The 25,651-nt window shown below is 39.3% G+C and overlaps 1 protein-coding gene across 1 annotated transcript; it reads left to right on the top strand.

Annotated features, from left to right (window-relative positions):
* The first annotated feature begins 2,543 nt into the window (after window positions 1-2,543).
* LOC121370633 (adhesion G-protein coupled receptor D1-like) lies at window positions 2,544-25,252 on the top strand. Its single transcript, XM_041495998.1, has 13 exons — window positions 2,544-2,612; window positions 2,882-2,984; window positions 5,490-5,545; window positions 6,580-6,697; window positions 9,149-9,252; window positions 13,892-13,991; window positions 17,928-18,078; window positions 19,069-19,135; window positions 19,697-19,763; window positions 21,064-21,149; window positions 21,875-22,001; window positions 23,588-23,731; window positions 25,061-25,252. Coding segments are annotated over exons 1-13 (1,158 nt in total). The 5' UTR covers window positions 2,544-2,610; the 3' UTR covers window positions 25,094-25,252.
* Window positions 25,253-25,651: the final 399 nt, after the last annotated feature.

Raw genomic sequence — 25,651 nt, 5'->3', positions numbered from 1 at the left:
CACAGTGGAGTGCTCATCCCAGCAGCCGATCTGCCTAAAGTTAATTGTAATCAGGTGTTAGAGGTTGGAGGTCACAGTGGAGTGCTAATCCCAGCAGACGATCTGCCTAAAGTTAATTGTAATAGGGTGTTAGAGGTTGGAGGTCACAGTGGAGTGCTCATCCCAGCAGCCGATCTGCCTAAAGTTAATTGTAATCAGGTGTTAGAGGTTGGAGGTCACAGTGGAGTGCTCATCCCAGCAGCCGATCTGCCTAAAGTTAATTGTAATCAGGTGTTAGAGGTTGGAGGTCACAGTGGAGTGCTAATCCCAGCAGATGATCTGCCTAAAGTTAATTGTAATAGGGTGTTAGAGGTTGGAGGTCACAGTGGAGTGCTCATCCCAGCAGCCGATCTACCTACAGGTAATTGTAATCAGGTGTTAAAGGTTGGAGGTCACAGTGGAGTGCTCATCCCAGCAGCCGATCTGCCTAAAGTTAATTGTAATCAGGTGTTAGAGGTTGGAGGTCACAGTGGAGTGCTCATCCCAGCAGATCATCTACCTACAGGTAATTGTAATCAGGTGTTACAGGTTGGAGGTCACAGTGGAGTGCTCATCCCAGCAGCCGATCTGCCTAAAGTTAATTGTAATCAGGTGTTAGAGGTTGGAGGTCACAGTGGAGTGCTCATCCCAGCAGACTATCTGCCTAAAGGTAATTGTAATCAGGTGTTAGAGGTTGGAGGTCACAGTGGAGTGCTCATCCCAGCAGCCGATCTGCCGAAAGGTAATTGTAATCAGGTGTTAGAGGTTGGAGGTCACAGTGGAGTGCTCATCCCAGCAGACGATCTACCTACTGGTAATTGAAATCAGGTGTTAAAGGTTGGAGGTCACAGTGGAGTGCTCATCCCAGCAGACTATCTGCCTACAGGTAATTGTAATCAGGTGTTAGAGGTAAAGACCATTCAGTGTTGTAAAGTACCACGATGACAAAACATATATAGAGTCGGTCTCTGGTTAGTCCAAAGTTCCACAATTTCTCTCATTTTGTTTATTTGTTTGTTTAGTGTTTTGGATTTGTTGTGTTTTTTCTGGTGTTTTTTGTGGATTGCACAGAAAAGGCGAGTTTATTTTGTGGGTTTTAATGTCCCCCTCGTCTTCCTTGTTCCCTTCTCATTGACTAAGGTGCCTCCTACTTTGCCTTGGTATCCTAAATGCTTTCCTTCACATTTTCCATATAGATGAAGCAACATTTATGACATCGTGTTTTAAAATCAATGCCTGCTACTAATTGAAAACAAAACCATGCGTTTTTTGAGATATTGTGCGTCGCAATATTATTATTTGAGGCAACTCGGAATTAGTTCTAGTATAGATGGCTCTGTTGAAGCTCCTGCTGGACATTTAAAAAATAATAATTCACGCACAGGGTCAAAATTGACGCACACACTGACCAGAGACCAGTAATGTATAAAAACAATTCACTGCATAATTTTTAATTTGCAAAATACAATTGATACATATTGAAATTGGGCGTTGGCTGTTCTTTTTCCACCCAGGTATCAACACAGCCCACCCCCCCCCCCCCCCCCCCCCCCCAACCCCCCCACCAAACAACACCTCACCACTCCACCCCACCAAAAATAACATAATATAATGTGTCAAATTATAAATGCACAACATCCATTGTGCATTACAGCAATAAACTCAACTCAAATTTTAAAATATTGGGCCCTATTGTATTGTATATTTTTGTGTGAAACGTAAATTGTTGTTGCTGTTTTGGGGGTTTTGTTTTTTGTTTTGCCTGAAATAGTTATTTTCACATTTAGTGAATGTTATTTCTGAGGATATATCCATCTGCAAATTCGTTGGGCACGTTTCAGACCCAAATTTTGTATACTTTCTGGAGTCGAAGGAAGGAAATGTTTTATTTATCGACACACTCAACACATTTTATTTATGGTTTTATGGGGTCTGGCATATGGTTAAGGACCACACAGATATTGAGAGAGGAAACCCGCTGTCGCGACTTCATGGGCTACTCTTTTTCGATTAGCAGCAAGGGATCCCACAGACAAGATAGTACATACCACGGTCTTTGTTACACCATTTGTGGAGCACTGGTTGGAACGAGAAATAGCCCAATGAGTCCACCGACAGGGATTGATTCTAGACCGACCGCGCATCAAGCGAACGCTTTACCACTGGGCTACGTCCCGCCCCCTTTCCGGAGACGAGTATATGTTTATGTTCATAATGAGATGAAATGTTCTGAATTGTGAAGAATTCTGGGTGTTTAGTGTGATGCATTTCTACAATGTACAAACACTACATTATCAAATGATTAACCGAGCTATCGTGAGCGTCTATAGACATAATTATAAGTCTACAACCAAGAACATGTTGGATGAACTAAAGTTAATATCCTAATCAAGAAACCTTTTGCCTCCAGCCTTTGGTATATATTTTGTAGATGCTCGTGGAATCTGCGTATGTAATTGTTAAGAACTGGTGAGATCTGCGTGCAAACTAACTTATGTAGTGGTTGTTATTTCAGGAGAACCAGACATTCACGTCATTGTGAGTGTGTTTAAAGATTTTGATAAAACTTCGAAGTCATTGGAGATTTTTGAAATGTGAGTTTTACTAATAGTTGTTTTAGTCATTCGTAATTAGTCACCAGTACACCAAAACCATTTTAAAAGAATAATTTGCACATTATTCCATTCAAAATAGACCTCTATAAATAAATTAATGAAACACTCAATATTAATATTCTATCAGATATTTTGACCAAGCAAGGGTTATGTTTGTTTGTTTAACCAAATTTTATGTTAAAATGTACATCGAAAAATATTAGGGGTCGTAAAATAAAATAAAAAGACATTAATTTTATTTCTACCAGGAATTCGTCTGTTTTGGTTGGCCATGTTGTCTCTGTGATGGTCAGGCCACCGGTGGCAGCCCTTCTCTCTACCCCCATCTTACTGGAAATACAGACGGAGAAAGTAAGTTTTAATATATACTAAAAGGCAAACGTTATTGTGACATGGATTGTTTGGAGTAATAAATTTGTGAATGGATTTATGGATGTAAACTAGAGAAAATATGCACGAAACAGCTCGAAGAAATGCAAGCAAGCAGTTGTTGCAGTGATTGCATGCTTCGTGCAAGAAACATGGAATATTTGGGAGAAATCCTGTCCAGTGTTCACCATAAAAGGCCAGACATTCAGTCGCAAATCATTGCCGCTCTGGGCAGCCTTCAGAAGTCAGAAAAACACCATTAGTGAACTGTTTGATGCAATTTCATCATGCCACGCCTCAGTGACAATGATAGATGGTGAGTCATAGGGATGCTTGAATCTGGGACCTCACAGTGTAACTTCGCACATCAATTCAATGTCCACAGAAACACCATATGGCACTTAAGGCAACGATATCAACAAAAGAACCAGGTCAGGGACCGTCCCCGTAGCGGGGCCGACCACCCGTGACAACCCCTCTCCAAGACACATGGATCTGAACCACGCATCTGTGAAACAGGTTCCAGCCAGCAACCGCCACAGCCCGTACCATCCCTGGCAACAGAGGTCTATTAGTGATGACAGTCCGACGACGTCTACGCATCTACTGCATCCGTGCAAGACGTCCAGCCAGAAGAACAATCCTGATGCCAGAACATCGACATCGACATCTCCAGTGGTACAGACATCACCTGCGATGGACAGCATGTGACTGGAGACATGTCCTCTTCAGTGATGAATCCTGTTTCCTTCTCCACATATCTGATGGCAGGACACGTGTCTACAGACATCAAGGTGAATGTTACGTTTTTGAAGAGAATCGTTTTAGAGGTGGTGGCGTTATGATATAGGGTCTTCCAAATCCTCCAACAACACTGCAGGAACTCTGGTTGATCCTTCCTCAGATCTGGAATGGCATTCCCAGGAACTTTCTCCAGCGTTTAGTGGCCGCAATGAGATGACAGTGTCAGGCCTGTATCAATGCTCAAGGTGGACCCACTCGCTGTGACTGTGTGAACTTTGCTTTGGACCCCCTCTAGTGATGTGGCTTATTTGCATATTGCAGGTGCGCCCTTTTCATGGACTATTGCTCGTTTCCATACCTTAGGACATTTCTCTTTCCATGTTATAACGTTTCATACACGGCAGTAAAAACTTATCATCGATTATATTTGTCTTTTGTGTGTCAGAATAACTTTTGCCTTTTAGTTAGCTGATGTCATATTATACTGGAAATACAGGCAGAGAAAGTAAGTTTTAGTATAGTTAGCTGATGTCATATTATACTGGAAATACAGGCAGAGAAAGTAAGTTTTAGTATAGTTAGCTGATGTCGTATTATACTGGAAATACAGGCAGAGAAAGTAAGTTATAGTATAGTTAGCTGATGTCGTATTATACTGGAAATACAGGCAGAGAAAGTAAGTTTTAATATAGTTAGCTGATGTCGTATTATACTGGAAATACAAGCAGAGAAAGTAAGTTTTAGTATAGTCAGCTGATGTCATATTATACTGGAAATACAAGCAGAGAAAGTAAGTTTTAGTATAGTTAGCCGATGCTGTATAATACTAATATATATATATATATATATATATACTCTCTCTCTAATGAAAAATATATATATACAGAGAGAGAGATAGAGATAGAGATAGAGATAGAGAGAGAGAGAGAGAGAGAGAGAGAGAGAGAGAGAGAGAGAGAGAGAGAGAGAGAGAGAGAGAGAGAGAGAGAGAGAGTTGTAATATTGTTATTTGATGCTGTATTATACAGGAAATACAGAGAGAGTAACTTTTAATAGGCAGTAGTTTACACAAATGAGGAGGTGACGTCACTTTTAGCCAGTCATAAATATGCGAAATCGACCAAAAAGACACAAGATGGCTGCCCCCAGTTAGCAGGGATAATCGCGAGGGTTTTTTTTTAATCAATTCTAAAATGAGGTGTTTTTCATTATTAAACTGTGTTGATGGTTTGGATATGTGTCTTTCCAACACACAAGGATTATATTTGACCTGAGGATCCATTTATTATGTTGATCACTATGTAAACCATGTTGGTTATTATGTTACTGACGATTTGAGGAAGTTAAAGTGTGTTTTGTTTAACGACACAACTAGAGCACATTAATTTATTGAACCTAGGCTATTGGATGTCAAACATTTAGCAATCTTTGACATATAATCATAGAGAGGAAACCCACTACATTTTTCCATTGGTAGCAAGGGATCTTTTATATGCAACCTACAGATGTGATAGCATATACCACAGGCTTTAATATACCAGAAATTGAGGAACATGGCTCCTCATGCTGACTAGAAAAAATAATTTTTTTATTCTTTTAACAAATTATGGTATTCTCTTCTTTTTATTTATTCATATTAGTAGGCCTATTATTTTGGGATACATTTTTCCACTAAGAACATCTATTTGTCATGAAATTACTCCTTTCATAAATATTAATACTTATTATTTGTTAATTTTTCAGGGTAACAGCACTAGCGTTAAGTCACGTAGCTGTGTATACCTGGATACTAATTCCTTGTGAGTCGTTTACCTAACCCAGTCTATTCAATATCGTTATAGTTTTTGTATGATAATTCCAATATATGTTATCATTAATTCCCTGTGCGTGCCTTGTATTTTTGCACCACTGTAGCCAAATGGCATTTATGTAACAGTAATTTATCAGTGAAGGCATTTAGAAATTATATCACGATTAGCTTTAAACCCAAGTGTAGCCTCCTTACTAATAGCTATTTATATTATTAAATGATAAAATGTTACCGTAATGCATGTACATTGCACAGCTTTAAAAGGCGTTGTGGGGATGGATAGATGGGTTGGGACCGGTCTCGATGGTGTCGTGGTTAAGCCATCGGACATAAGGCTGGTAGGTACCGGCTACCACCCAGAGCGAGTTTTAACGACTCTGTGGGTAGGTGTAAGACCACTACACCCTCTTCTCTCTCATTAACCACTAACAACTAACAACAACCCACTGTCCTGGACAGACAGCCAAGATAGCTGATGTGTGTGCCCAAGACAGCGTGCTTGAACCTTAATTGGATATAAGCATGAAAATAAGTTGAAATAATAAAACAAATAATAATAAAGATGGGTTGGTGATTGGGGATATATTCATTGAAATATATTTAGTACTAAAAGTTCCTTGTTTTTAACACAACTCGCTGGTGAATTGAGAGGCTACATTCATAACAGGCATGCTTGAATACTTCCCTGATGGAATGGAAGTATGCCAAAAATCACCAACATCTTGCTTCTCTTCCACCCCAAGAAGATGCCAGAAATATAAATATAAGTACTAGATTATATGGGCAAGGGGGCTGTTGCCCACTTGGAAATACGAACATGTGCTATTTTTATTTATTTAAAAGGGTTTTTTTTAGTATTATTTAGCTGGAGTAGACCCCATATCATGGAACTGTATTTTGTCCTTCGGTTTTAACTTTGTATGTCATTACACAAGACTAAAGAGAGATATAATAAATAAAGGTTAGGATCACGATTGGCTCTAAACTGAGAGTTTCTAGAATGTTAACCTTTAACCTTTGCAGAGATGCAACCTGGAGAACAGACGGCTGCAGAGTGCATGCGTTCAACACAACCCACACCACGTGTGCATGCAGTCACTTGACCAACTTTGCCGTTCTCATGCAAGTAACACATATTCAAGTAGGTTTAATAAATGACTTATTTAATTACTTGTATTACCCGTGGTCAAACTGACATGACGTATATGCATATGCATCCAATATATACTCTTCAAAAAAGTAGGGGAACTCTAATAAGAATTTACAATTGTAAGGTATATTAGCTGTGGGGAATGGTTATATGATAGTAGTGAATTAATTGGACAAACAATACAACCGGTAGTTTAGTATTACAGTAGGTTTTATGACCACCAAAGATCTTGAAGTATGATTGGGGTCAGAAGTGAAATTCAATGCTTTTTATCAGTAAATTGCAAATTCAAACAATAAAAATGACTAAAAACAAAACAATAACAACTGTATGATCAACAGAATAAAAAAGATTGACAGAAATAATGTTCCACAGTGATTAATCGAGCTTACTGGAAATTGTCAAAATCGAGAATGACACCCCACGCACGTGTACGGGGCAACTGCGTGATCCACGTGCAAACTATGGAATGTGTTTAGGTGTGTTGATAAACAGACCTGAACGTTCTTTACTAGGATGTCTGTGGTCAAAACGTATTCTCGGACTAATAGTTGATATTGACATTAATATTTCAGGTTCCTCTACTTTTTTGAAGAGTATATTATGATCTTATGTGAGATTTTTTCCTCCTCCTCTTTAATCAAATATTACTGTTACCAGTACTTCTACTACTACCACAACAACATCTGAGCCGTTGGCAGCACCACCACTGTCACTATATTACTCCTCGGGCCTCGTGACAAGTCAAGGCGATCAAACGTATTGTCTTTATGGTGTCATCGATCTACCGACTTCAGTTTTTCAATTGATTTTTTATTAAATTTCTTACAGGAATACGATCATAATCTTTTATCCTGCAATCACTACATGTATCGTCAGGATAAGATGACTAGATCAATTTCAATATTTTCAGTCACTGACCAAAAATATAGCTTTTTACGACGGATCTACTTTTACGCTAGTTATGATCAGCAAAAGATTGTTATATTGTTCAAAGTTACTTATTCTTTTGTTTATTATTTTGATTTTTAAAACCGTATTTTAGAAGAAATGTTTTATTTATTTAATAATAAGAAATAAATTTACTCTGGAAAAAAGGTTAAAGTTATAAAATAAAACAGTTCGTTTCATTAGTTTTTCATTTTATGTGGATTGCTGGATAAATAAGATAACTGGTTACTGTCTTAAGATATCGGCTTTATTCTGCCTTTGCCATTCTAACCGTTGCAGGATAAAACCAATATCTTAAGACAGTAATCACTAAGTCTCTATGAATGAGTTAAACCCCAGTCACACTAGGCTTGCGACCTCTTACGACCACTTGCGACCACAAAAAAATCGGGTGGTCGCAAGTTGGTTGCTGATGGTCATAAAAAAAGTTTTTAGTGGTCTTAAATTGGTCTTCACTGATCGTCGAAAAGTGATTTTCTTGGGTTGGGGGTATTTTGATCGCAGACCAATCAGCGATCAGTTGGGGATCATGGAAGACTGATCGCTGACTGATCACCTACTGGTCGGTGACCGTGGCACACTGTGACAAACACCAGCAACCAATCAGTGACCTATCGCTTGCGACTGGCATGCGACCACTCGCAGACCACGTAATAGCACCATATAAATACATGTGCTGAGAGGTCTGCGATCTCCCGCCTGTTGCCGACTACGGTTGGACTGCTGATGCTCTCTTGCACCTGCCAGTGTAGGCGGTCCCTTCTTCACCCACCCCAACCCTTTCCTGTCCTGGACGGAAGAACTGGCTGAGGTGGGTACTTGTGCACAGGACAGGCGTGTGCTACAACAGCTTTCTCTGAATGTGCACGTTAAACAATTTTCCATTCCATTCCAGTCTGCAATCATTCATTTGCTGATCGCCAATCAAGAGACAAGACTACGAGAACAAACCAGCCAGAGTGCAAATACTACAGCCATGCCACCCAAAGCCATCTCAAAAAGGTTGGCGATTGATCGGCAACTGATCTGCAATCATACTCCGATCACTCGCCTATTAGTTGCAAACCAGTCCCCAACCAGTCGCAAACCAGTCCCCAATCAGTCACCAACCAATCTTCCCTGGTCTTACAATTAAAATTATTTATGTACAGAAAGCTAAATGATGCAACAATTTCCATTGCTATTGTGACAAACGGAAGTTGTCCTGTTTGTACATTGTATTATGCAAAGTAAAATTGGTTGTAAAAAAGACAGCGGAACCTGCGAGACCCAGTGTATCGAGCTCGAATTTATATACAGTCCAACATGTATTTGTAGAAAGTCTTATGGTATACATTCATAAACAACGCCATGTTTATAAACCATAATATGTTATATGTAAATGCAGACATATTTGAATGTGCACTCTATGACTGTTTGAGTATATATCTGACTTGGGCAGCCTTTAACACCAGTGTGACTGTCTAATACATCGAGTGTTTGTGTTGACAGCTTTCACAGGCCGCCCGAGTGTCGCTGGAGGTGCTCACAGTGATGGGATGCACAGTGTCCATCGCCGCCCTGTCCTTCACCATCACCATACACATCTGGCTCAGGTAACTGGCGACCAGCCTAATGGAAATATTTTCCCGGAATTTTCTGGTATTTTATTTGTTAAGCACACTAACGCCCCTTTCAAAACAATAGTTTAAATCACGCGAAAAAGCCATTTAAAAAAAAAAAAAAATAAATTAAACAGCGCCATGTTTGACACATTTAAAACATAACAACAATCAAAGAGATACATAACAATAATTTTTTTAAATTATTTATTAGAATATTATGTATTCGATAATAAAAGTATAAATCAATCCACATAAGTGGCAGAATTTTTCTACTTCCTTTTTAGGCAGGCATAGGCCTACTTTATGGCATGGCTTGTCTTGTAAAATATGCTAAATATATTCATCAGTGTAAATAAAGTTACTATGCCTAGTACAGCAATTAACAGCATTATCACACATGCGCACTCGACACATACACACACACAGACTAAACATTAAAAATTGTCACCAAAAAACCCCTTAAAAGCCCCACTTTATTAGCAAATAGTGTAGTACAGTTTCATTCCCATCTACAAATTAGTAATAAAGTGACAAACAGACTTAGGACCAATGTTATTTTTATGTAGGTACATTGCCACATTTGCATTATTCCATCAGTGGGGTCGAACTAATTTGTGGTTAACTGAATCGGGGACGAAACGTCTGGTAACCACATTAAGACTGGCTATCGTTATGCATTACGCGTACATTACTATTAGAGTAGCACTTTTGGGGTGCCAGTGTAAAGAAAAATATCGCGGCAAAATCTAACAGTGGTTTGTAAAAATTTATATTGTTTATAGTTCAACTTACTTGAATAAAACAAGATCGGCTGGTATATTAATGTCATTAATGTGTCACAGATTACTGGTAGCCAAATATTATTTTGTAAAATGTTGCATGTGAAATTCACTGAAAGCATACGAAAAGAAGAGAACTGTGGATCAGTTTCTTTTGTTTTTGTACTATCACAAGTGTTCTGTTATATATTCAGGTTTTTACCCACCGTGGCGACATTGCATGCATCGCCATAGAACTGATGTCTGCCCCATAGTAATTACTGTATGATATTAGAAATATCTTTAAAATTAATACATAAACTGCATAACAAGTAAGACAAATTTCATACATGGCTTCAGTTTACTCTTCTTAGTCTTAGTAATAGCACAAAACTGTAGATAATACCGGGTTGAAATGGAGAATGCATCTAATGATAAACTCGGTTTAATAAACACAGGATTTAAAAATATAGAAAATTTAAAATATATCCAGAAATGGTTGCTTCCAAAAAATTTTACTGATAGCGAATTTGGAATTTTTTTCGGATATTCGGCATTAATTCCGGAATTCCGGATATGGGTTAAATTCTGGAAAGTTGGTCGCCCTGGGCCAGCATAGTGATCGCTGTGTATTCTTCTGATGTGCATGCACTAAGAGAGTAATTATGGTGCTACACACACACACGCACAGATATATATATATATATATATATTTACCCCAGCAGGCACTCATAATGGGGAAAATAAAAATCATAATTTCATGCATTGGTTTAACGAACACTACTATTGGACGATTTGACGCCAACAAACCAATCACCTTGTCGGTAAAAAATATGACGTCATCACGATTTAGCAAAGCAAACAATGATGTCACATAGTTTAAATCATTTGCGTTTACGTCTTTCTGCTTTCAGTGTTAAACTTGTAATAAAATGGTAGTTTAGTGCAATTCATTATAGATTTTGTTTTACAGAATATATAGAACTTTGGGTTTTGAAAATTAACTGTGAACCGTGAATAAAATACAAAGTTAAAGCAATACCCAGAACAGTAAAGTAGTTTACATCGTTTCTATTTACACATGTACATGGACGTGTAGCCGATGTAGGCTATATATCGAAAATAAAGGCTTTTAAAACCCCCAAATAGCTGGTAAAAACAAACTCGGTATCAGTTATCAAATTTATGTCCCTCGTGAAATAATTTTCACTTATTATTTCACTCGGGACATAAATTTGATAATAACTGGTAACTCGTTTATTATCCTATATATATACAGTCGAACCTGTATATAATGGTCACTCAAGGGACCTGGCAAAAGTGGCTGTTAAGGACAGGTGGCTGTTATATACAGGTAAAGGAAAACACATAGAAAATAATTTACTATAAAAAACCCCACTACCAAACTGGAATGCATAAAGTATCAACAGTTATCAAAAAAAAAAAAAAAATAATAATAGAGAGAGAGAGAGAGAGAGAGAGAGAGAGAGAGAGAGAGAGAGAGAGAGAGAGAGAGAGAGAGAGAGAGAGAGAGAGAGAGAGAGAGAGAGAGAGAGAGAGAGAGAGAGAGACAGACAGACAGACAGACAGACAGACAGAGAGAGAAATTAATATTTGCTACATAAAAAATATTATTTAAAATTTTGTTGAAACTCATTCTATTACACACTATTTATCTTTAATTGCTTTCAATTACATTCTGTTACCAATCAAATTAATGTATGACACACAAAAGGTTGCAGGTAAGAAACCATTATACATTAACAAAAGGGTCAGTTTGCCGATATGTAATGGCAGAACAAACATGGCGGCAGATTGTCAGAACTGATTGTCTGACTGACAGCAATCACACACCTTGGAATACACTACCTGTCAGTGTTGACGAGTCCAATATATACGCAAGTTCAATGCAAGTTTTACTTCAACCAATAACAAGTCACCGTGTAAATTAAATGACAGAACATATCACTGGAACATGCAGCTGTTTTATTTCAACTTAAGTGAAACAATAACTTTATATTGTGATGGTGCAGGTCAATACATGTGTATATAACCGTTATGGCAAGTTCAACTGAATTATGGACAAAAATAGTGGTCATTGTAATTTTGTGGCTGTTATAGCAGGTTCAACTATTCATTTTTGTCCAAAAATAGTGGCCAATGGCCGCAAACAACAGGTGGCCGTTATATACAGGTAAAATAAAGAAGGAAATGTATTGGGCGGGAATTACGGTGGCCGTTATATATATGTGTGTGTGTGTGTGTGTGTGTGTGTGTGTGTGTGTGTGTGTGTGTGTGTGTGTGTGTGCGTGTGTGTGTGTGTGTGTGTGTGTAACACGTGTTATTGTACTTTACAATAATATAGATGCCCCTTTACCATTACAGCATTTAATGAGCACGCCTCTCGTTTATTGTATAATTATTGTGTTTGATGTTCCACATTCTGGGGATAGTGTGCCTAGTGATAGTGTAGTATAGTTTCAGTATTCATCACATTTTTTGTCTACAGACATGATCCTCGTGGAGTTAACCAGTTTGTTGAAACCAGCGAAGTTAACCAATATGTTGAAACTAGAGACGTTAGCCAATCTGTTGAAACCAGCGGAATTAGCCAGTCTGTTGAAATGGGCTCTACTAGTCTACCACTAGTAGGTAATAATCTATAGACCAGTGGAGCTGATTTCAATCAGATTGAGTTATATCTCCTTTAGGTCTATACTAGTTGTGTAAAAAATAAACATGAAGAATTTATTTTGTTACCAGATGGAATATTTGAAATAATTTGTTCTTGCAACTATAGAACCAGCATTGAAAGAAGATGTCTGTAATGCATACTGAACAACGAAAGAAACGCGAATATTAATTTAGTTTTCTTTAATGTCTTTCAAATTATTTAGTTTGTATCCTATTACTCATTACAGTATGTCTGTTAAATGTGTCCATTTGTATTAGTCACAGACATTTTAAAATGTATCCACGTGTAATGTTCAATGTCAGATGATGAAATCAAATATAAATACAAAGATATCCGTGTTCTCTGTGGTCATCGCCTTTGACTACATTTCATTTCAGTATGGCTTAACTGTTGTGTTTATAGCCAATGAAAGTTGAAGCATGCTGTTCTGGGCACACCTCGGCTATCTGGACAGAGGATATTGGTTAGCCATGGTAATTAGAGAGAGTGGCCTCCATTGATCCGTGAAAAATCACTTTGGATGAAGCCAGTACCTATCACGACTACAGTGTATCTCAAATACAAACACATATATACAGTTACTAAATTAACCAGTAAAATCATGTCAGCACTTAGAAACACATATATACAGTTACTAAATTAACCAGTAAAATCATGTCAGCACTTGGAAACACATATATACAGTTACTAAATTAACCAGTAAAATCATGTCAGCACTTAGAAACACATATATACAGTTACTAAATTAACCAGTAAAATCATGTCAGCACTTATAAACACATATCCTCTGTCTCCTAGATTTTGTTCCAAGGAGAGATTCCGTTCAAACATTTGTTGGTTATAAGCACGTTAGATCATATATCGTACCTTTCCTAATTATACGCCAAATTATATATTTTATTAAATATTTCTTTCTAACGTTCAGTATCCATTTGGGTTTCAATTGGATGTATATGTCAATATTTGTGTTTTATGGTGTGTGTTTTTTCTGTTGTTGGTTTTTGTTTTTTACTTGTGATTTACAAACAGGCACACATCCTTATTAACACATTTCATTTACGATCTTAATATACATTTGTAAATCAGGAGTGGTATTAGATACAAACAACCATACATGCGTTAAAATATAAAAGAGAAGAGTTCAAGAAGAGTTTAACGGGTTGTGTTTTACCATTAGGATGTGGTCTCAAAGGATTTTGCTGCTGTTAAACCTCTCTGGAGCACTGGCGGTGGCGCAGATCGTCTTTCTAGCAGGAGTGGATGCCACCAATAACAGGGTGAGTTCAGTTAAACCTCTTGTGGCGCAGATCGTCTTTCTAGCAGGAGTGGATGCCACTAATAACAGGGTGAGTTCAGTTAATCCTCTGGAGCACTGGCGGTGGCGCAGATCGTCTTTCTAGCAGGAGTGGATGCCACTAATAACAGGGTGAGTTCAGTTAATCCTCTGGAGCACTGGCGGTGGCGCAGATCGTCTTTCTAGCAGGAGTGGATGCCACTAATAACAGGGTGAGTTCAGTTAATCCTCTGGAGCACTGGCGGTGGCGCAGATCGTCTTTCTAGCAGGAGTGGATGCCACTAATAACAGGGTGAGTTCAGTTAATCCTCTGGAGCACTGGCGGTGGCGCAGATCGTCTTTCTAGCAGGAGTGGATGCCACTAATAACAGGGTGAGTTCAGTTAATCCTCTGGAGCACTGGCGGTGGCGCAGATCGTCTTTCTAGCAGGAGTGGATGCCTCCAATAACAGGGTGAGTTCAGTTAAACCTCTTGTGGCGCAGATCGTCTTTCTAGCAGGAGTGAATGCCACTAATAACAGGGTGAGTTCAGTTAATCCTCTGGAGCACTGGCGGTGGCGCAGATCGTCTTTCTAGCAGGAGTGGATGCCACTAATAACAGGGTGAGTTCAGTTAATCCTCTGGAGCACTGGCGGTGGCGCAGATCGTCTTTCTAGCAGGAGTGGATGCCTCCAATAATAGGGTGAGTTCAGTTAATCCTCTGGACACTGGCGGTGGCGCAGATCGTCTTTCTAGGAGGAGTGGATGCCACTAATAACAGGGTGAGTTCAGTTAAACCTCTTGTGGCGCAGATCGTCTTTCTAGCAGGAGTGGATGCCTCCAATAATAGGGTGAGTTCAGTTAATCCTCTGGACACTGGCGGTGGCACAGATCGTCTTTCTAGGAGGAGTGGATGCCACCAATAACAGGGTGAGTTCAGTTAAACCTCTTGTGGCGCAGATCATCTTTCTAGCAGGAGTGGATGCCACCAATAACAGGGTGAGTTCAGTTAAACCTCTGGACACTGGCGGTGGCGCAGATCGTCTTTCTAGCAGGAGTGGATGCCACTAATAACAGGGCGAGTTCAGTTAATCCTCTGGAGCACTGGCGGTGGCGCAGATCGTCTTTCTAGCAGGAGTGGATGCCACTAATAACAGGGTGAGTTCAGTTAATCCTCTGGAGCACTGGCGGTGGCGCAGATCGTCTTTCTAGCAGGAGTGGATGCCACTAATAACAGGGTGAGTTCAGTTAATCCTCTGGACACTGGCGGTGGCGCAGATCGTCTTTCTAGCAGGAGTGGATGCCACTAATAACAGGGTGAGTTCAGTTAATCCTCTGGAGCACTGGCGGTGGCGCAGATCGTCTTTCTAGCAGGAGTGGATGCCACTAATAACAGGGTGAGTTCAGTTAATCCTCTGGAGCACTGGCGGTGGCGCAGATCGTCTTTCTAGCAGGAGTGGATGCCACTAATAACAGGGTGAGTTCAGTTAATCCTCTGGAGCACTGGCGGTGGCGCAGATCGTCTTTCTAGCAGGAGTGGATGCCACTAATAACAGGGTGAGTTCAGTTAATCCTCTGGAGCACTGGCGGTGGCGCAGATCGTCTTTCTAGCAGGAGTGGATGCCACTAATAACAGGGTGAGTTCAGTTAATCCTCTGGAGCACTGGCGGTGGCGCAGATCGTCTTTCTAGCAGGAGTGGATGCCTCCAATAATAGGGTGAGTTCAGTTAATCCTCTGGACACTGGCGGTGGCGCAGATCGTCTTTCTAGGAGGAGTGGATGCCACTAATAACAGGGTGAGTTCAGTTAAACCTCTTGTGGCGCAGATCGTCTTTCTAGCAGGAGTGGATGCCTCCAATAATAGGGTGAGTTCAGTTAATCCTCTGGACACTGGCGGTGGCACAGATCGTCTTTCTAGGAGGAGTGGATGCCACCAATAACAGGGTGAGTTCAGTTAAACCTCTTGTGGCGCAGATCATCTTTCTAGCAGGAGTGGATGCCACCAATAACAGGGTGAGTTCAGTTAAACCTCTGGACACTGGCGGTGGCAGAGATCGTCTTACTAGATGGAGTGGATGCCACCAATAACAGGGTGAGTTCAGTTAAACCTCTGGACACTGGTGGTGACACAGATCGTCTTTCTAGATGGAGTGGATGCCACCAATAACAGGGTGAGTTCAGTTAAACCTCTGGACACTGGCGGTGGCACAGATCGTCTTTCTAGATGGAGTGGATGCCACCAATAACAGGGTGAGTTTAGTAATTTTGTGATCAATCAAATATACAGGTAATGAATCTTTCACCAAGTATTACTACGGTTTTCGTGAAAGAAACTTTGAAATAAACTATTTCCTACATAGTCACTAATTTATGAGATCAAATATCTTAGATAGGTTTAGACTGTATATGTACTGGTACGTATAGCAAACAGTTTACGTAATTTAGTTTATGACACCAGGCCCATAGGAACAGTAGCAAGTAGGAGTGGGGTCATTATATTTTACGTTTGAAAAATGTAATTCTGTTATAAAAAGTTCAATTGTCATTAAGTTCACATTCATGATATTCTTGAAATAATAAGGCTGACATATCACACAAACAATTTCATATATATAAACCTGCCAATTAACACTGTGTGTTTTTAAATATTACCATGCAAATACCAATTAAAATATATGATTATATAAAGCATGCAATGATATTTTACATGTTTGGAGCAAGGTGTAATCTAAACAGCAGAAATTTATGCCATAAATGTAATTTTCGTTTCTACTTGAACGTACAGAATACGTGTACTTGTTACTACTTGAACGTACAGAATACGTGTACTTGTTACTACTTGAACGTACAGAATACGTGTACTTGTTTCTACGTGTACTTGTTACTACTTGTTACTACTTGAACGTACAGAATACGTGTACTTGTTACTACTTGAACGTACAGAATACGTGTACTTGTTTCTACTTGAACGTACAGAATACGTGTACTTGTTTCTACTTGAACGTACAGAATACGTGTACTTGTTTCTACTTGAACGTACAGAATACGTGTACTTGTTTCTACTTGAACGTACAGAATACGTGTACTTGTTACTACTTGAACGCACAGAACACGTGTACTTGTTTCTACTTGAATGTACAGAACATGTGTACTTGTTTCTACTTGAACGTACAGAACACGTGTACTTGTTACTACTTGAACGTACAGAACACATGTACTTGTTACTACTTGAACGTACAGAATATGTGTACTTGTTTCTACTTGAACGTACAGAATACGTGTACTTGTTACTACTTGAACGTACAGAACACGTGTACTTGTTTCTACTTGAACGTACAGAACACGTGTACTTGTTACTACTTGAACGTACAGAATACGTGTACTTGTTACTACTTGAACGTACAGAATACGTGTACTTGTTTCTACTTGAACGTACAGAATACGTGTACTTGTTTCAATCGCAACATCCTTATTGTCTACTGTTACTCCTCTAATGAGTTTTGAGACTTTTGACATTGCAAGACAATGTTTGTCAGGGTAATTGTGGGGGAGGAGGGGATTTGAGACTCAGACTTTACTTCTGTTTATCAATTGACACCAAAGAATGTTTTGTGACTGGGGAGTGATAGTAACATTACAAAACATTATGTGGGTAGACGGTGTACAGAAATGACCAAATTTTGTGTCATGTAATTATTGTGGAACGGCCTCTCTGTGCTGCTGTATCGTAGAACTGTGAGGGCGCTAGAGAAGGAGGGGGCTTAGCCGCCCACTTGAGGACGAATATGTGCAGGTTTTTTCTTACTCTATATAAATGAAGTTTAAAATGTGACCTGTGCCCCTACCCCAGCCACACACACTTAAGACATGATTATTACAGGCCTGTAGACTACTCTCCTTTCATTTGCTATATAAGCACGGTGTTGAATGATGTGTTTCAGGCCACCTGCCAGGCGATCGCCATCCTCCTCCACTATCTCTACCTGTCGGTGTTCAGCCTGATGCTTGTGGAGGGAATCCAGCTCAACATTAAGATGTACCTGGTCTTCAGACGTGATGGCAAGCTCTTGCCTTTCATTGTAGCCGCATGGAGTAAGTGGTTGCCCCATATTGTGAGTGAGGGATCCAGATCTATTTTCAAGGGAAGGGTTCAGACTAATGTGCCGTATTCGAAGCAGATAGTAATAGTTGGGCTGGCATGTTACGAAATGTTTCCACACAGACAAGCAGAGCTTTCGAGATCTCTACCTCAGTACAAGTAGCATAGTCATGTTCATTATTAAACCATTTTAAATATGTATAACCTTATGTTAGACTATGTACAAAACATGCCTTTATTCATTTAAATTCCATACATGACTGTATAAATGTTCGTATTTACATTTCCATACTTATGTTTTAAAATATGCTTTGTATTCATATATAGAGAGATAAAGATAGAAAAAAGAAAGAAATGTTTTATTTAACGACGCACTCAACACATTTTATTTACGGTTATATGGCATCAAACATATGGTTAAGGACCACACAGATTCTAAGAGGAAACCCGCTGTCGCCACTACATGGGCTACTCTTCTGATTAGCAGCAAGGGATCTTTTATTTGCGCTTCCCACAGGCAGGATAGCACAAACCATGGCCTTTGTAGAACCAGTTATGGATCATTGGTCGGTGCAAGTGGTTTACACCTACCCATTGAGCCTTGCGGAGCACTCACTCAGGGTTTGGAGTCGGTATCTGGATTAAAAATCCATTGCCTCGACTGGGATCCGAACCCAGTACCTACCAGCCTGTAGACCGATGGCCTGCCACGACGCCACCGAGGCAGGTAGATAAAGATAGTGTAATTCAATAAATTGTATTGTAATGAGATCAAGTGTTGTATTTTGACTATTTACTGATAATGAATAATGCTACTGTAAAGGTGGATTCTTGTTACACGACTTGAAATAACTGTCGCCATTTACTGACTGGTTGGTGTTTTCGTAGAATTGTAGAATATAATAGAATAGAGTAGGAAAGAATGGAATAGAATAAAATAAAATAGATTAGGATAATCAGTCAAAATTGTTTTTAATGTCTAGGTCTGCCTCTCCTCATCGTTGGCTTGTCTGTTGGACTTGATGTCAATGGATATGGCACTTCATTCAGGTAATAGCTTCTATCTTATTCTTTATTGAATGATATTACACGTTATTCATGACTATTTTGATATTTATGATGACACTTCATACAAATGATTGACGTCATCGATTTAAAATATATGGGTGGGGTGTCCTGTGGGGATGTGTCTCCACTTTAGGGTTTTAAAAAATCGGTCACAGGATCAATGGTCATCGATGGATTCGGGTTTACCCCTCATGTATCTACGACTGGTACATCAAAGGCTGTGGTATGTAATGTCCTATCTATGAGAAACTATATAAAATATCCCTTATCCCCCAGTTTACAATATGCATCTTCTTTGTGGCTTTTTGCTAACGTACATGACACTTCATTCAAATACATATGAACTAATCATGCATAAAATACAGAGAAACTATGCCAACTTAATATACACAAATGTCCTTCACATTTACCATGTATTCGCCAAGTAGGCTACACTTTTGTTTTAAAAACTCTATTTCATTCTGTCACTGAGATTCTTTAACAAGTCTATATAGGTCCTGTAGGTACAGTTTTTTGCTGAAGTCTATTGTGGCATATTTTCAGCTGCTGGCTGTCTGTAGAAGAGGGGACTATTTGGGCGTTTGTTGGACCAGTTCTGGTCATTGTTGGAGTGAGTTGTGTTTTCACAAACAAATCAGTATTTAATGATCATTTGTAATCTGCCGCTAATTTGACATTAACTCTTTAATTGGATATGGGGGGGGGGGGGGGGGGGATTGAGGGGGTTGTTGGTGTTGGTGTATTTAGTTTGGTATACATGTATCTGATTTCTTGCGGGGTACATTTGGAGAGGACTATAGGTTTCATCTCCGTCCTTCTGTCTGTCTGTCCGTTTGTCTCACATAGTTTTCCGGATTGGCTTTTTTCACAATGCCTTGATATATTGAGCTGAAATTTTGTGTATAGCTTTATCATGTACTGTTACAGATTAAGTTTGACTTCCGTGGCAATTTTGACTCCCAATAGCCAATGTGTATTTTTGTGCTGGGGCATTGTTAAACATTCATTCATTCATTCATGGCAATTTACCGGCCTCGGTGGCAGGCCATCGGTCTACAGGCTGGTAGGTACTGGGTTCAGATCCCAGTCGAGGCATGGAATTTTTAATCCAGATACTGACTCCAAACCCTGAGTGAGTGCTCCGCAAGGCTCAATGGGTAGGTGTAAACCACTTGCACTGACCAGTGATCCATACTGGTTCAACAAAGGCCATGGTTTGTGCTATCCTGCCTGTGGGAAGTGCAAATAAAAGATCCCTTGCTGCCTGTCGTAAAAAGAGTAGCCTATGTGGCGACAGCGGGTTTCCTCTAAAAAAATCTGTGTGGTCCTTAACCATATGTCTGACGCCATATAACCGTAATTAAAATGTGTTGAGTGTGCCGTTAAGTAAAACATTTCCTTTCTTTTTCTTTTTTTCATGGCAATTTACCCATTTTTCATAGAGTTATGGCCTTTGAACTTAGGAGATACGAAAATTAGTTTTCTTGACTTTTCTTTCCATTTGCTTGAAGATATTGAGATGGGATTTTGTATATAGTTTTATCAGATACAATTACAGATAAAGTTTAACTTCCTTGGTGATTTACCTATTTTCCCCAGAGTTATGGCCCTTGAACTTAGGAGATACACAAATGTGTTGGGCCTGGTAGGGGACATGTATTGCTTTAGTAGTATTCTCAGAATACTTCTTTTTATTAGTATTTAAATATATGTGTTTAATAAATGATTAAAGAAAACAATTATATTCTAAAAATTGAAGTTGATTCTAAAAACAACCCAGTCTGATTATCTGAAACAGTAAGCCGTATTATTTGCAAATGTCTTGTGTACAACTGTTTGTGTCCTCTTTCATGTCTGTCGGTGTAAATTTACTAAGTTTTGTGTTATCATCATTGTTATTTTATATGTAGTTCAACGTGTTTGTGTTGGGGCTAGTCATCAAAACCTTCCTCAAGCTGAAGATCAATGCGAAGAAAACAGAATGTCAGAAACTGATGTAAGCAGTATTGGAAACCAATATATGTTTACTGTATCAAAACGGTCCAGTTCTGGAACCGATACATGACCTATTTTGTAATGTGTATATATACATGTGTATGTATATATGGATGGATGAATGGATGGATGTATTGATGTATATGTATGTGTGTGTGTGTGTGTGTGTGTGTGTATGTGTATGTATGTACTGGTGTATGCATATATATATATGCCTGTACTATGATGACAAGACAATATGTGTACATGGTTTTTATTCAGAAGAAGAAAGGAAATGTTTTACTTAACGGCACACTCAACACATTTTATTTACAGTTATATGGCATCAGACATATGGTTAAGGACCACACACATATTGAGAGAGGAAACCTGCTGTCGCCACTTACCATTTTTATTGTTTGTGGTTTTGACGAATGCTGTGGGTGCATCAAACAGATTTTTGACTCAACATTTATTCCTATTCTTTCTTTGGACATTATACAAAGACAAAATACCATATTTAACATGTTCTTCTATTATATATACTAATTAGACAAGATGAAACGGTTGTGAAGTTTTTAATTTGACCCTGTATACTGCTGACAGTAGACAGTAGGCAAATATGTTTTTGTATACTCTGTGCGTGCCTGTAAATTCGTATTTGTAGGGGCAGTTTAAAAAAAAAAATGCAGTATACAAATACATTCATTTTTGAGACGATCGTTTACTTCACTTAGTTTGTCTCAGTTCCAGTGTAAAAGCTACAGCGGTGCTTCTGCCTTTGCTTGGCATCACGTGGACATTCGGCATTCTGGCCCTCAACAGTAACACTCTGGCCTTCCAGTACCTGTTTGCTCTTCTCAACGCATTCCAGGTACGTATAGCACGCTGGCCTTCCAGTACCTGTTCGCTCTTCTCAACACATTCCAGGTACGTATAGTGGAAGGTACCTGTTCGCTCTTCTCAACGCATTCCAGGTACGTATAGAATGCTGGCCTTCCAGTACCTGTTCGCTCTTCTCAACGCATTCCAGGTACGTATAGCACGCTAGCCTTCCAGTACCTGTTTGCTCTTCTCCAAGCATTCCAGGTACATATAGCACGCTGGCCTTCCAGTACCTGTTCACTCTTCTCAACGCATTCCAGGTAGCACGCTGGCCTTCCAGTACCTGTTTGCTCTTCTCAACGCATTCCAAGTACATATAGTGGAAGGTACCTGTTCACTCTTCTCAATGCATTCCAGGTACGTATAGCATGCTGGCCTTCCAGTACCTGTTCGCTCGTCTCAACGTATTCCAGGTACGTATGGTACACACCAAAAACAAAACATATCAATGAACACCACAGTAAATTAAGTTAACTTCTCAAACAATCAAATACTTCCTGAACAGTCATTATAGTAGATTCATGAACATTTAGTGAATGTTAATGTGTACACTGTAAGTAGATTTTATTAACTTAGTAGTGTTATAAATAATATCCATTGAAATAATCTATACCATCAAATGCATAGAAGGAAATGTTTTATTTAACAAAGAAAGAAATGTTTTATTTAACGACGCACTCAACACATTTTATTTTTATGGTTATATGGCGTCAGACATATGGTTAAGGACCACACAGATCTTGAGAGGAAACCCGCTGTCGCCACTACATGAGCTACTCTTTCCGATTAGCAGCAAGGGATCTTTTATTTGCGCTTCCCACAGGCAGGATAGCACAAACCATGGCCTTTGTGGAACCAGTTATGGATCACTGGTCGGTGCAAGTGGTTTACACCTGCCCACTGAGCCTTGCGGAGCACTCACTCAGGGTTTGGAGTCAGTATCTGGATTAAAAATCCTGTAGACTGATGGCCTAACCACAACGCCACCGAGGCCGGTGTTTTATTTAACAATGCACTCAACACATTTTATCTACGGTTATTCGTGTCAGACCACACAAATATAGAGAGAGGAAACCCGCCGTCACCACTTCATGGGCTACTCTTTTTCGACTAGCAGCAAGGGATCTTTTATATGCACCATCCCACAGAAGGATAGTACATACCATGGCCTTTGTTACACCAGTTGTGGAGCACTGGCTGGAACGAGAAATAGCCCAGTGGGTCCACCGATGTGGATTGATCCTAGACCGCCCGTGTATCAAGCGAATGCTTTATTACCCCTGGGCTACGTCCTGCCTGTTGAAGCAGAATGACTATTGCTCCACAAAAAGCTACGGTTTTGTGGGGGGTTTTGGTTTGTGGGGATTTTTATTTTTATTTTTTAAAATAAAATGCATTCCCAGTATCCATAATTGATGTGCTTGCGAGATGAACCAGGTGATGGCAGGATACAACAATATAGGGTCCTCTCCAGCTAAACAAAATGGACACAAATTTTAAGAGGTATATAATGTTTTTTTTTAGTCCTCCAATTACAGCCCTGTTTAAAATAATAATATACAATTACATTTGCAGGGACTGTTTATTTTTCTGTCCAACGTGGTGTATAACGACGAGGTGAAAGTAGCGTACTGGAAGAGGCGTGGCCGCGTGCAGACCGTGCAGTCCGTGCACACCCACTCCACAGCCACAGTCTCCATCACCGAGGCCAGACGGAAGGTACAGCCTGGATTCTAAGAATGCCGTAATTGTGAATACATGCCCATAAATTCAAACACTTTCCTAAACACTATCGGTGTTTTAACCTAATCAATCACATTCACTTAGTGCCAAGCACAAAAACTAGCCTAGCAAATAACCACAGGCACTCGACATTGTGAACAAAGAAAGAAATGTTTTATTTAACGATGCACGCAGCACATTTTATTTACGGTTATATGGCGTCAGACATATGGTTACGGACCACACAGATTTTGAGAGGAAACCCGCTGTCGCCACTACATGGGCTACTCTTTCCGATTAGCAGCAAGGGATCTTTTATTTGTGCTTCCCACAGCCAGGATAGCACAAACCATGGCCTTTGTTGAACCAGTTATGGATCACTGGTCGGTGCAAGTGGTTTACACCTACCCACTGAGCCTTGCGGAGCACTCACTCAGGGTTTAGAGTCGTTATCAGGATTAAAAATCCCATGCCTCGACTGGGATCCGAACTCAGTACCTACCGGCCTGTAGACCGATGGCCTAACCACAATGCCACCAAGGCCAGTCCGTGAACATTGCTCTATAAAATATCTTTCATTAATAATTGACTAATTATACGGGGTTTTTTTAAAAAACAAAATCTTAAAATGTCTTACCAAAATAATGTTTGAAAGATATGTCACAATATATTTAGTAAATTCACAATTTTATAGGCTGGGATGCCCCCCCCTCCCCCCCCCCACCTCACCCCCACATTAGTGGATTTGTTGCTAATTGCTTGCACCTCACTTTTATGCCAGCTCCTACCCAAGTCCAATTCCGATCCGAGACTTCCCAGTCTCTGTGAGCCAGTCATCATGGACTCCTGTTCTCTTATTTCTTCCTTGTTGACACTGTTCTCATAGAAATTGCACTGGATATTGTGAAGTGTCTTTCATGGGAGACAAATACAAATCAATAAATTGCCTCCTGGGCATCTCGAAACAAACCCGTAGGATTTTTGTCTGTATATCTGGATTGATCTTTTTATGCATGATAAATATAGTCCAATAACAGTGGGATTACGCATCTGATTAAAAAATAAGTAAATATTGGCTTTATCAATCGATCAACTGAAGGGGGGGTGGGGTGGGGTGGTATCTCCCATTTGGTTCTCTTAATACAAAACCGATTCAGACCTGTGGGAACGACATCTGGAGTGGGGGCACAACCCAGCTTTTTATCTTTATATGTATACCAACAATGTAAGTGTTCTATTTCTGGATAAAATGGTGTGCTCTAGTGTTTCTCAGACCATTTCATTAATGATAATTTTATGACGAACCTTTATATAAAAATGTTTCAGGTATTTGCTGGATTCCTTTCGACGCACATATAATACCAAGTTACAGGAGTATAAACATTGTCAGTGTGAATTTCATGTCGTCACTCCAAATACTGATGATTTTGGACAATAAACTAAGCATATACTTAGTAATATCATTTTTCATTGGTGTCTTTGCAGCTGTCCTTTTTCATGAATAAATTGTTTGAAATGTACAAGTATCATTTTTTATTTGTTTATTAAATATAAATGACTTTAAATAAACAAATGTCATAGCTTTTATGCTGCTTGTAAGTTTCACTCCAAACCATGCATTTTTACAATTAAGATTTTGGTTGGCAGAGAAAATAAATCAACACAGTTATAGACAATTAAGTATCAGTTGATACCAATTATTTTATTTACATTTTACACAAATGGAAATGGTGTTAAATGCAAATGACACATAGATCTAACTTTCATTGATAACTGATTTTGCGTAGACATCAACAGATGCTACAAACGACTTCTGAAAAACACAATAATCAAACAATTTAAGACAAACTAGAAACATTAATTTGCAACAACATATTATCGATAACGATGATGAACATCAATAACTGAATGTAATTA

Source organism: Gigantopelta aegis, chromosome 4 (assembly GCF_016097555.1).
Source record: "Gigantopelta aegis isolate Gae_Host chromosome 4, Gae_host_genome, whole genome shotgun sequence".
NCBI lineage: Eukaryota > Metazoa > Mollusca > Gastropoda > Neomphalida > Peltospiridae > Gigantopelta > Gigantopelta aegis.
Note: the sequence above shows the minus strand (reverse complement) of the source record. Positions and strands in the feature narration are given on the sequence as shown.